Genomic DNA, 12,486 nt, shown 5'->3' on the forward strand with positions numbered 1-12,486 from the left:
AACTTGACAAATTATTCCAACTTTCCTAGTTAGCATGACCTAATTAAGTCTTTAAATTACACTTTAATCTGAATACAACTATCTTGCAAAATAACTAGACAAATATTATGCACTCACTGTCACCATGGGAAAGACACAAAAAGAAGTTATTAGAAATGAGTTGAACAGTTATGTTTAAAAATGTGTTGTAAAAAAATCATGTGTTTGAAGACTTATGCTATATAAGTCACTACTGAAAACAAAAATGAATGAAGGCAAAACTAAACAAGTTAAATATTACTTTTACATGAGCATGACTGAAAACTACATTTGATCAGTGTGTTACATCTGTTCTCCGTTTATTTCCGACTGTTTGTATATTCAAAACTGCATTTCCTATTGTAAAACTATTTACTCACTTTCTGATTAATAATAGCCTATGCATAGCCGAGGACTTCCTATATTAAAAGTTTTAAAATCGTTATTGGAAATCGCTATAGTCTAATATAATCAACAGTAAACATTTTGATAGTTGTCCATTTGGGGCCTAACTTCTGACAAATTCTGACTGATGTGCGGAACACCGTCATTAGCTACGTTTCCATCCACCTATTTTTATGCGCATTTTGCAAATGTGCATAAAGAAACAGTTGATGAAAACCCCAAGATGAGCATACATTTTGAAAATGCGCATAAAAAACATATGCGCATAACTGAGTAGGATAAACTTTTTATTCCATAAGAAAAGATGCACATAAACTACGATGGAAACACTTTTATCGAACAAATTACAGTATGCCCATTAAAAAGCCATGTGATTTTGTTATAAAAGATCATGTGATGGGGGCAACGCAGTGGCACAGTAGGTGGTGCTGTCGCCTCACAGCAAGAAGGTCGCTGGTTCGAGCCTCGGCTGGGTCAGTTGGTGTTTCTGTGTGGAGTTTGCATGTTCTCCCTGCGTTCCCGTGGGTTTCCTCCGGATGCTCCGGTTTCCCCCACAGTCCAAAGGCGTGTGGTACAGGTGAATTAGGAAGGCTAAATTGCCCGTAGTGTATGAGTGTGTATGGATGTTTTCCAGAGGTGGATTGCGGCTGGAAGGGCATCCGCTACGTAAAACATATGCTGGATAAGTTGGCGGTTCATTCCACTGTGGCGACCCCGGATTAATAAAGGGACTAAGCCGAAAAGAAAATCAATGAATGAATGAATTAAGATCATGTGATGATAAAAATTGTGTTTGAATGAACAAACCAGCAGGCTAAGCACAATGTAAAACATCTAAAATGTTGTTTTGGTCATTCTAAAATGCCTTAATTGTTTCAGAATTAGTGTTATTATTATTAATTACCTCTAGAATCAAGAGCATCTGTGCTCCGCGTCTCCTTCAAACACCACCACACGTTCACTGCGTGTCAGGATTGCCTTCTGAGGCGCAAGTCATTTATTAAATAAAGAAAAGATTCACGCAGCTTCTCTTACCACAGTAAACTCCGTTTTTACTGTTGATATTTGGTGCCAGTTAATCAGGAAGTGACTATTTTTAATCGTGTTTTATGCGATAATCCAGTTTTGCACATAAAGTTAATTCAGAATTTTGGATGGAAACATAGCTACTGGGAAAAGTCAAGGGAAAGCAGAGAGAGTGAGTGCCCGCGAGAGAGGCCTCAGCCATATCTCCACAGTTTGCCACCAATAGCTGATCTCGCTTCTTCGTGGTGTTTTAGTTGTCACACAAAAATACCTGTCCAAATTTAGAGGGATCAGAGGGGGGCCAAGCTTGTTGACATTGGGGCACCACCGCCCCTAGAACCGCCACTGCATCCACCACCACTTGTCACTGACTTCTTTACTTCACTAAAGTCAACTTTGGATCATTTCTCAGTTCACAGGAAGTGAAGTTCATTTATTAACTAATTTCGAGAGGATCACATGCTTATGATTGACTTACCTTAGTCATCTTCATCTAAAAGAATCCACCCCTTCTCTTCCTCTTTTCCTTGACAGGGCGGCACGGTGGCCCACTGGTTAGCACTGTTGCCTCACAGCAAAAATATCTCTGGCTCAGATCTTTACCCAGCCAGTTGACATTTCTGTGTGGAGTCCATGTTCTCCCCGTGCTCACGCGGGTATGCCCCGGGTTCTCCAGTTTCCTCCCACAATTCAAAGACCTATGTGACATAGGTAAATTGAATGAACCAAATCGGCACCATAGATGAGCTTTTTAATCAACAGCACATCCTCTTGCAAATCTTAATCCCCCATTTGCCTTAACAGTGGGGGAGATCTCGAGATCTATCTGACCTCAAACTCCCCTCTCACCCTGCAAATGGGAGGGAGCCCCGGGCTCGAGGATCTTATGAGCTCAGGGCTCTCTCCTGGGACAGCATGCCAAACATGCTTTATTATCAATCATCAGCTAAGTGTGAACTCTTGAAATGCTCTTTTTTTAAACATCACTCCTGATGAACGTTTGGTCACTGCATTTTAGAATAGCCTTCCAGACTTGATCCACACAGCTTGACTGAGACCAACTAAACACTGGAGAAGTAGCACTGCAACTAATAGCATTGCACCATGCCACATCTTTAAAACTGTGTATTTTTTATGGATACACATGCAGTGCTCAGCTGCTTTTGATCTTGTTTTAAGGTTGAACAGCTAAAGGAATGCTTAGGTCTATTTAACGGAATATAGTCTGATTATTATGCTGCCAATGCTGTTCTGGCTGGATTTTAGACTGTCCTGTTTCATCATGATGCACGATGGCTTGTTACTAATGGAGTATGGAATCAGTTCATAAGCATGGTCTTTATGACAGGATATCACAAGACCCCTTTGACTAAAAATAACGATATTAACGCAATTACCAGACTTTACACAACTTACCACTATTAAAAAGCCATGATCTTTTTAATGAGTCGATATGTGGGGAAGTTTTATTTCAGCTGAATTGGCTCCCAGATAGCAATGACCACAGAAACTTGCTTGACAGAAACTAGCAGAAATCAGGCATGCAATTTGGGACTTTAGAATAGAAATAGAAACGCTAAATTTAACTTATGCAAAGCTTTCACTACTGTGAAATATAAACTGAAAGCAAGGGGTTCAATAATACAACGCTATTTCTGTTTAGTCCATTGTAAATACTGAGAATAACAGCAGTCAATTGAGCAAATGGGACTCAGAACTAGATAATATACTGGAATAAACTTGAAATTGATTGTTTAAAATGAACAGCAAATACCTGGAGACATTCATTAGACTCACAGTATTGTTTGATGTTTAAGAGTTTGAATGTATGCAAATCCAGACAAAAAAAGGACAAAAAACACCTCAATTAATTGTAAATGTTCTCACTACAGGCATTTCGTAATCACAAGTGTGTTTTTAGCTTTCCCATCAAAGCTGATTACCTCTACCCTCAATTCATCACCATTTACCTTATAGGATGACGTGTACTCATGACAAGTAAATGCAGTTGCGCTCGTGTGAAATCGAGAATGAATGCAGTCAGATCTCAGCCAGACACCTTGATCGCGGCTTCGACTTCCCGTTTCTCTTGACTTTGATGTACAAAAGAAAAAGACATTCTTATAAATAATAATAAATAAATATTTGGGGAATCATTTCAACACATTTACCTTGAAACATGAAACATAACCGAAACGTCAGCTGTGACTGTAATCAATCTACTATAGATGAGTCATTCAGCTGTGAATAAAGAGAAGTCCACACAATAAATCCAACATGTTAGACTTGTTTTTTCTCTGAAGAATAATGTTTTATATAATGTAACATTTTGAACTGTCACTCAAACAGTTTGGTTGCCAAAATCTAAAGCACCAAGAAACCAACATGAAAAATAAGTCAATGAACAAAGGATGTTATGGATTTTGACTGATATGAAGGCAAGTAAATTATAAAAGTTCAAAAAGAATCCAATTCCAAACAAATAAGCATATAAATATCTAATACCCTGTCATAGAGCTTTTGGGACACTCAAGACATACATGTATAGGAATGTATTACATATGGCCTACTCTAAACAGTTCTCCATAAGAGAAAAACCACAAAAAACACAGCTGATTTGAAGCAATGGTCAAATTGCTTTTGGTTTCATGTTCTCCATGGATGAAATGTCCTCCGTTACGCTCAACTAACTTTCAGTAATCTTTACCTATCAGTAAGACTTGACAGACCTCAAACATGCCGAAGAGAAAACCACCTTTTTTTTTCTTTTTCTTTTTTGCATCATGGGTTGGGCTTAACATTGATTCATACTCATGCATAGTATGAGGTAGAGACAGAAAAGTTTGCATACATGGCATTATAGTTAAGTCATGGAACAGGTTAACTCACTCATTCTTTCATTACTCAGTTAATGACAGCTAATGAAATTCCGCAATGCTCACTTGTTTCTTATAATAACCAGCTCTGAGGTATATTTAACAAAGGAATTCTGTTGAAAGAGATATTTCCGTCATTATAATTACTGCAATTCTTACATAATATCTATATTTATCACACAAAAAAGCTGCGGCCTTCAGTAGGTTTTGTAGACTGTAATTCATAAGTCTCAAACTGGATTCCTAGAGGGCCGGAGCTCTGCAGTTTTGCTCCAACCCTAATCAAACACAGCTGATCTAACTAATCAAGGTGTTCAAGACTACTAGAGAATATAAAGCAGGTGTGAGTTGGAGGTGGTTGAAGCTAAACTGTGCAGAGCTGCGGCCTTCCAGGAATGAGTTTACGACTATTGCTGTAATTGTTAAAGCTGGCTTTAACTATGGACAAACAGATTCTAATTATTAAAAAATGACTACAATTACAGTAAGAAAGCAATGGCTGAAAACATTCAAAACGGATTTGAGTCCACTGTCTGAGCTGTGTAGAATGTTAAACAAACTACATTCAACTTTAATTGCCAGTCGGCCTGGACATTTTATATAATTAGGTTATACCAAATATATCTTAATATCTGGATAATATTCAATCTACTGATAAATGGGAATCATTGGGAAATCCGTTTCTAAATGTAGTTTCGCTAATTTTGCAACACAGTCTTTGACACATCAAGCTCAAAAATTCATTGTGGCTGCTTGCGTCATTAGCTTAATGTGGCCAGTCTGTGGTGTAGTTGTAAAAGTGTGTCGAACACACTGCCTGGCCAAAAATAAAAAATAAAAGAGGTGCTGTTTGGATTTAAGGAAGCAAAGATAAATATATAAATACACAGTGTTCAGCATAAATGAGTACACTACTCACAAATTTATATTTTAAAGTCATATTTCCTATAGTATGCTGTACACGTATATATTTGTGCATATAAGTTAGCCAATACTGAAGGCAAATCTGGAACTAATCTGACAAAATAACAAAAAATAATGGTGCAAAAATGAGTACACCAAACTTTATATGTTAGGGGAAAATATTAAATACAATTAAAAAAAAAAAAAAGAAGCTAAATCAAGAGGAACTAAAATATTCACATTTAGTTGTATTTATATATTTTTTTTCATTAGAATTTAAATAAATTCTCTTTCTATTTTTAAACATGTTAGATGACCAAACTCTTATTTTGATGAATAGAACTGTTTAATAGAACTGTTTTGTTTACATGCACCATTTACACAGAGCATTGTATGTCAGAAAACGTGTCCTCTGACCATTCTGCACCATTCATTGGGTTCATTTAATGAGCAAAACATGTATCAGGAAAATAGAGTCTATCCAAGTATTGATCTAGCTAGACAATTTTATTTTCACTTTGTTGGCAGTATTAATCAGAACAAGTAGTGGATAAAAGTAATGGATTTTAAGAGGAATTTAAAATGCAGGTAAGGCCATTTATATTATTTAATTTTATAAATACATTTGAATTTTATAAATATTATTCATTCATTCATTTTCTTTTCGGCTTAGTCCCTTTATTAATCAGGGGTCGCCACAGCGGAATGAACCGCCAACTTATCCAGCACATGTTTTACACAGCGGATGCCCTTCCAGCTGCAACCCATCACTGGGAAACACCCATGCACACCCATACACAACAGACAATTTAGCCTTCCCAATTCATCTATACCACATGTCTTTGGACTTGTGGGGGAAACCGGAGCACCCGGAGTAAACCCATGCAAACACAGGGAGAACATGCAAACTTCACACAGAAATGCCAACTGGCCCAGACGGGACTTGAACCAGCAACCTTCTTGCTGTGAGGCGATTGTGCCACCCACTGCGCCACCGTGCTGCCCATAAATAATTATATATTATATATTTTATATGTGTACTGAAACAACTTTACCCAAGAAATGTGCCTGTTTTCACAATAGTTGTGAAAGGTTTTAACGTAAACTCAGTTCAGGAGTAAGGTTAACATGCATTTATTTAGAATCAGTGGGGACTGGAGGTATATGTGAGAGATCCCTGTGGTTTAAAACACCATTTGTTAGCTGTTAAACAGCAACCACACTGGACCCCTAACAGTCATCTCTGGATGCTTGAGTTTATGCATCACCTGTGCAAAGAGGGCTTCCACATCACGTAAAAAAAAAGTTAGATATGAAATGTCTCAGCTAGCTTCTTACAGACAATTCCCGTAACGGCGAGGGGGGGACGGATTAAGTTCCAAGTATCTAAGGTTGATTCAAATCAATTAAAATCATTATTTATAACTTATTTTGACATTTTCCAGAATTCATTCTCAAAGATAAAGTTATATTTGACCTGTTTAGGTAGACAGAATTACATTTTAAAAATTCTACTTTTAAACTTGTTAAAAATAAAAAGTCAGATAAATGATGAACACATAAATGATACAATATATATCGCTGTGTGATAAATATATAACACAAATATATATGTATAATAATAAATCATTTTAAAATGTTTCCTATTCTATTTTTTATCTAGTAATTTCTAAAAAAACTAAAAAATCCTCACTTATTTTGGTACAGATGGTAAAATCACTAAGGACAATATATTGACTGTTAAAACGATAGATGAAATGATAGACAAAATGTTAGAACAGCGGACAGACAGAACAGATAGAACATTAGATAGTAAGACAGTATGTTAGAACAACAGATAATTAGAACAATAGAATTATACAGATAGACAGAACAAAAAATAAATAAAAAATAGTCTCAAAATTAGAATAACCATTAGATAGACAGACATTGGGGATTTGTGGAAATTGCAATTACGAATCTTATAACAATAAAACAAGTTTCTAGAAAATAAAGACATTTCATTGATTTGTCATTAAGTCATTCATCCAAGAAAATATTCTCCTACATCGGTTGTCAAAAAAAAAAAGTATTTATGATGACACAGAATAAGAGACAGATGACTGCCAGTAAATGACTGCCAACCCCTCCCCAACAGGACAGGAAATTTAGCAAAATGGGGTATAAAATAAGGCACCCCAAGGAGTTCATCTGTACATCTCCTCACTTGTTGGCTGAAAATCAAGAAAGGATTAAGAAAAAAAAAAAAGAAATTAAAAAATGATTATCTCTGGAGTCATCCTTTCTGCACTGCTCACGCTTCTACTTTGTGACTGTGCTCACAGCAGAAGAGTCGAATGCAAAACTGACTGTTGCTCATTTGTGGAGGGCTTTCCTGTAAGGCTGAGGGAGCTCCGTTCTGCATACAAAGAAATTCAGAAGTTTTATGTAAGTATACTTTGACTGATCTCCAGCTGGATGAAATGTGAGTTTTGCAACTCCCATTTCTGCTTTTGAGCGTTTATATGTGTGTGTGTGTTGTATTGAAATCTGAGGTTCTTTCTAACGGATTTTTTTGTTGTTTACATTGCCTCAGGAGTCCAACGATGACTTGGAACCATTATTAAATGAAGACATAAAACATAACATAAACGTAAGTGCCACTGATTTACTCCTACAGCACAACACCAGCAGTTATTCGCATTCAAAATTAGCAATAGCAGAACTAATCATAGTGAAACTGGGTAGGTTTTAAGCGAGGCTAAAATCTTGCGTAGCATCTTGCATCTGCACATTGCTACGGCAGTGTCAGAGTGTGACAACTGTGGGTGTCTGAAACAGCAGATAAAAAGGTGAATCTTATGTCTGTATGATCCACAGAGTCCCTATGGATGTCACGTCATGAATGAGATCCTGCATTTCTACTTGGGGACCATTCTGCCAACAGCTCTTCGGAAGAATCCTTTACAGCACTCCAAAACCCCAATCGACTCTATTGGAAATATATTTCAGGAACTCAAGCGGGATATGGTGAAATGCGTAAGTGTTTTGGATTTGAATATCTGATTAAATCTCTTTGATGTGATTGCACTGAGAGAGTAAATCTGTTGACAAACGTAAACCAGCCACAACCCCTAAAACCAAGTGACTGACCACCTAACTAGGCCAGTAGACCAACAAAATCAGCTTAATACTTTCAAGCAGGAAACTCTGCTCAAGACGGTCCATACCTCATGAAAATGATGATGCTAATATGTAGTTATTTTACAAAAAGCGAACTTTAGGCATCTTCAGAATGTCGTAATATAGAGAACATATGTAGAAAGTCTATGTGGCTTTTTTCTTGGCAAGAGCTGTTGGAAATGACCGAAATGCCCAGTTAGCGTTGCGAAATTGTATGGTGAGGCAAAGTAGGTGTCTTTTAACATTGCAAGCTACATGAAATAACACAAACGTCTATCTATGTTTGTTACAGAAGAAGCACTTTTCCTGCCAAAATCCCTTCGAAGTCAACAGCTTAAAGAATTCATATGAAAAGGTAAGTCTGATACATCAACACGAACAAGATGATCATCAGATTTCATTTGAAAGCTATTCCAAAAATTGACAACATCTCTTTTTTTCTTCTTTTAGATGAAGGAAAAGGGGGTTTATAAAGCTATGGGGGAGCTTGATTTGCTCTTCAGGTACATCGAGCAGTATCTGGCCTCAAAGAGGGTTAAGCACTAATAGGATGTTGCTGGGTTGGACAGGGGCCAGTATTACTCTGTCTAAATCTCTGAAAACAGTATTGCATGGATGCAGTAGACAAAGCCAAATGGACTTCATCCACAAATCACTTGCACATCACCTACCCCGTCCGTCCATCCATCACACTACTGTACTGTTAGATGCACTGCAATGACAGCCTCTTCATCTTCAGTTTCTGGAGTTCTGGAAAACATCAATGCTTTAGAAAAGTATTACAAGTAATACAAATTATGTATTATAAGTAATACAAGAAGTATTAGGTCAAATTGACCAGCCATGTTTTGAATTTAAGTTGTATTTTGTCAACTTGAACAACATACTTATTATAAAGTACTAAAATTACTTATGAGATTATAATGTGATTGGGTTTGTATGAATGTTAATATTAATATTTAAGTGTTTTTGTGGGCTTTATTTATTTTGTGTATTTTATAAGCTTAAAAGTTCGATGTTTGTGTATTGTTAATGCTTATATTTAATTTTTATTGAAAGTGTTGTCAATAAATTATTGAGAGTGAAAAAAAGCGCAACAGAAATTTCCTTTTTTGGTTCATGTGGTTTAGCCGTCTTCCTCATGTTGAAATAACTTCATACGGGTCTTACGTTTACCTCCTTGACTATATGCAGACTAAAACTCTAAAATGCCATGTCATTAAAACAGCAGGCTTATCGTTTAACACTATCGCTGACAGGGTGTGTCAAAAATGAGCGGGTAAGGGTTAAACATGACTGTGCTAACCTCAGAACTGACCTAAATAGAGCAGTTACCAGCAGCTTAGCAGTCAACCCTTTACTGTAATTGCAGCGATTCGTGTCTCACCTAATGAGACTAACTATGTAAAAGCTAACACGAGTCGTGGAACTGTACATCTGCATGAGCTACTGAGTAAGCAAAACTGTATGGGAACGAGATGTTAGTTTCAGTTGTGAAAGAACACGCTATGCACGGCTTGGGGTGGTTAACTGGCTGCTGGAGTGTCTGCACAATAATAAGAGTACAGAGTGATACACTTGTGCATTTAGCAACAACTAACAATCATTTGCTGTGTATGAAACCATGCTGGGTTTTGTTATGGAAATTGGTACTGCCATTTAAGGCACCAAAACATTACATCTTCTAAACTAGAACAAATATAAGTGAGATTTGGTGATTAGAAAAAAATTATGTAGTGATTGCAATACTCATTTCCCAATTAGGAAATTACTGAGCAGAAAATAAAAGTGTTTTTTATTAATCAACAACTTGTCTATCATAGGCATCTGGAAGCTTTCAAAGTCCTGATGAAAGCAATTTTAGGTTCAGTTCTACTTCTATAAATCTGCAAAGGCAGCATTTATTTGCATTCATGTGGTACACAAAATAAAATGTAAAAAAATAGGTATAAAATAAGTATTTTTATTTAAAAAAAACAACATTAATCCTTTTGTTAACTTGTGACGTATGGAATACTGTTTCCAGGTTTAAGCCGCTACTCATTTGAACTGAGAAAATATTAATTTATGACCATTTTTCAGTCATGTCACACATTAAAGTGAATTTTATATACAATCAGGGCGTACCGGTACACAACAGTCTCCGGACTTGCTTTATATATATATATATATATATATATATATATATATATATATATATATATATATATATATATATATATATGTATATATATATATATATATATATATATATATATATATATATATATATATATATATATATATATATGCTGAATTAATGTTTGCTGAATTAATATTGCACGAATCGGGCAGGTAAAATAATAACAGAGCAATTCCATGCAAATATCAACATTGTCATTAAAAAATAGTTTTCAGCAAGTAAGTTCTAAGCTTTTTGTGTAGGCTTTTATTTTTCAGTACTCAAACATATTAAAAAATGTCTTTGTCAATGTTTTCAACCAATTATATTTGATTTACCAAAGTCACACAAGTGACAATTTCACATCCGTCACATCCATAATGGAACTTTTTCCTCATAACTGCAAAATTGTAAAACAAAATAAAATCAATAATGTTGGTTCTACAGTGAGGGACTCTTATTCTTTTGATTAGCATTGTTTCTTTTGGGTTGTGCAGTTTAATTCACAGAATTTCTACAAAGTATGTTGTAAACTTTTTCGGTCACATTCATAACGCATGTTTATTTCCCTCATTTAAAATATAAAACATGTTTACAGATTGATATTTTTTCTGATCCCATAACTCTGTGGTTAGTTGTTCTGGAAAATATAAACAGATGTTTCAATATAATGTTGACATATCATTTCTATGTCAATTTATATATTGAGTTTTCACTGCAAATGTGATATCAATAATGCTGGAATTGCTCACTAATAATATAAAAAAAATCATTAAGTTCACCAGTGCAGTTTTTTTCTGTTTGACTGAGTATTTAGTGGTGTAATTGTCTGTTTTATTACTTTATTTCAATTTCTAAAATGTTACTATGCATGGAAACTGGATATTTACTTACAAAGAAAGGGGCTTAATGGGTTGGTTTTACTATTATTATTGACAGGGGACACAGGTATTTCCAGGATGCAAAATAACTTCCAAACTGAAACTTCTGAACCTTTTCCCAGAAGCCGGTGATGTCAATGGTTGACTTTGCTTTCATTCTGCATACAATATGGTTGCGATCTGTAACACGGAAGAACTACAGCTGCTTCATTTCCACACTAAGCAGCCACTAAACCACAGTGTGATCTTGCCATGACCATCACCATCCTCAAACAACTTGGTATCTTGGGCCGCCATTGATTGACAATAAAGAGTGAGTCTTGCTGTAAGCGCTGGGGGCCTGTAGGGATGCAACCATTTGGGCAGAGTACCCATATCTGTTGTGTGACTGTTGAAAAATTTGGTCCTGAAACATCATTAGTCAAATTCTAAGAATCGCTACTTAAGATTTCACTGTTAAGTGCCAAGTCAATTTCAAAGTGAAGTTCACACAGTCACAATTCAGAAAAAAGGAATGGCATGGTGCTTAACAAAAAAAGCAGAAAAATGTCAAAATTCTAAGCAATGTATTGATCTGCCATGAGTGCAAAATTGTGTTTTGTTGGAAAGTATATTTTTTGCACAATTCAATAATCAAACACCACCATCTATTTAACACTTTCAGTTGACTTAAGTCACTTTCCTTACAAAATGCTGATCACAAAATTATGGTAATTTCAAACATGCAAGATAGAAGAGCAACATGTTCTTGCTGAAGTTTCTGTCTGGTAGGATGCAAGTCATTTCCTCTCAGTTGGCCTTATGCCTGCTCGCTGTTACATCTGAGGTATGAGAAAAAAGAAAAAAACACTCCCAGTTCGTTTACCAACAATGAAACTAGATTTAAAACAAAATAGTTTCAAATGCATTTAGTCCAGGCTGATAACGATCAAGACTAATCGCCCACATCCTAACGGTCCTCCTGCGAACTGTGAATGGTGCACACTTTGTATTGAGAAGTGAAATACTAGATGTTATAAATTAAAAGTAAGAACCTGTTGCTAGTGCTAACAAA

General features: G+C 35.9%; 1 protein-coding gene across 1 annotated transcript; it reads left to right on the forward strand.

The window, feature by feature from the left end:
• The first annotated feature begins 7,447 nt into the window (after positions 1–7,447).
• il10 (interleukin 10) lies at positions 7,448–9,282 on the forward strand. The gene is made up of 5 exons (XM_056467713.1): positions 7,448–7,655; positions 7,804–7,860; positions 8,088–8,246; positions 8,683–8,745; positions 8,841–9,282. Exons 1-5 carry the CDS (start codon positions 7,488–7,490, stop codon positions 8,934–8,936), a joined length of 543 nt encoding a protein of 180 aa, XP_056323688.1. The 5' UTR covers positions 7,448–7,487; the 3' UTR covers positions 8,937–9,282.
• The last annotated feature ends 3,204 nt before the right edge of the window (positions 9,283–12,486 follow it).

The sequence above is a fragment of the Danio aesculapii genome, chromosome 11 (genome assembly GCF_903798145.1).
Source record: "Danio aesculapii chromosome 11, fDanAes4.1, whole genome shotgun sequence".
Lineage (NCBI taxonomy): Eukaryota > Metazoa > Chordata > Actinopteri > Cypriniformes > Danionidae > Danio > Danio aesculapii.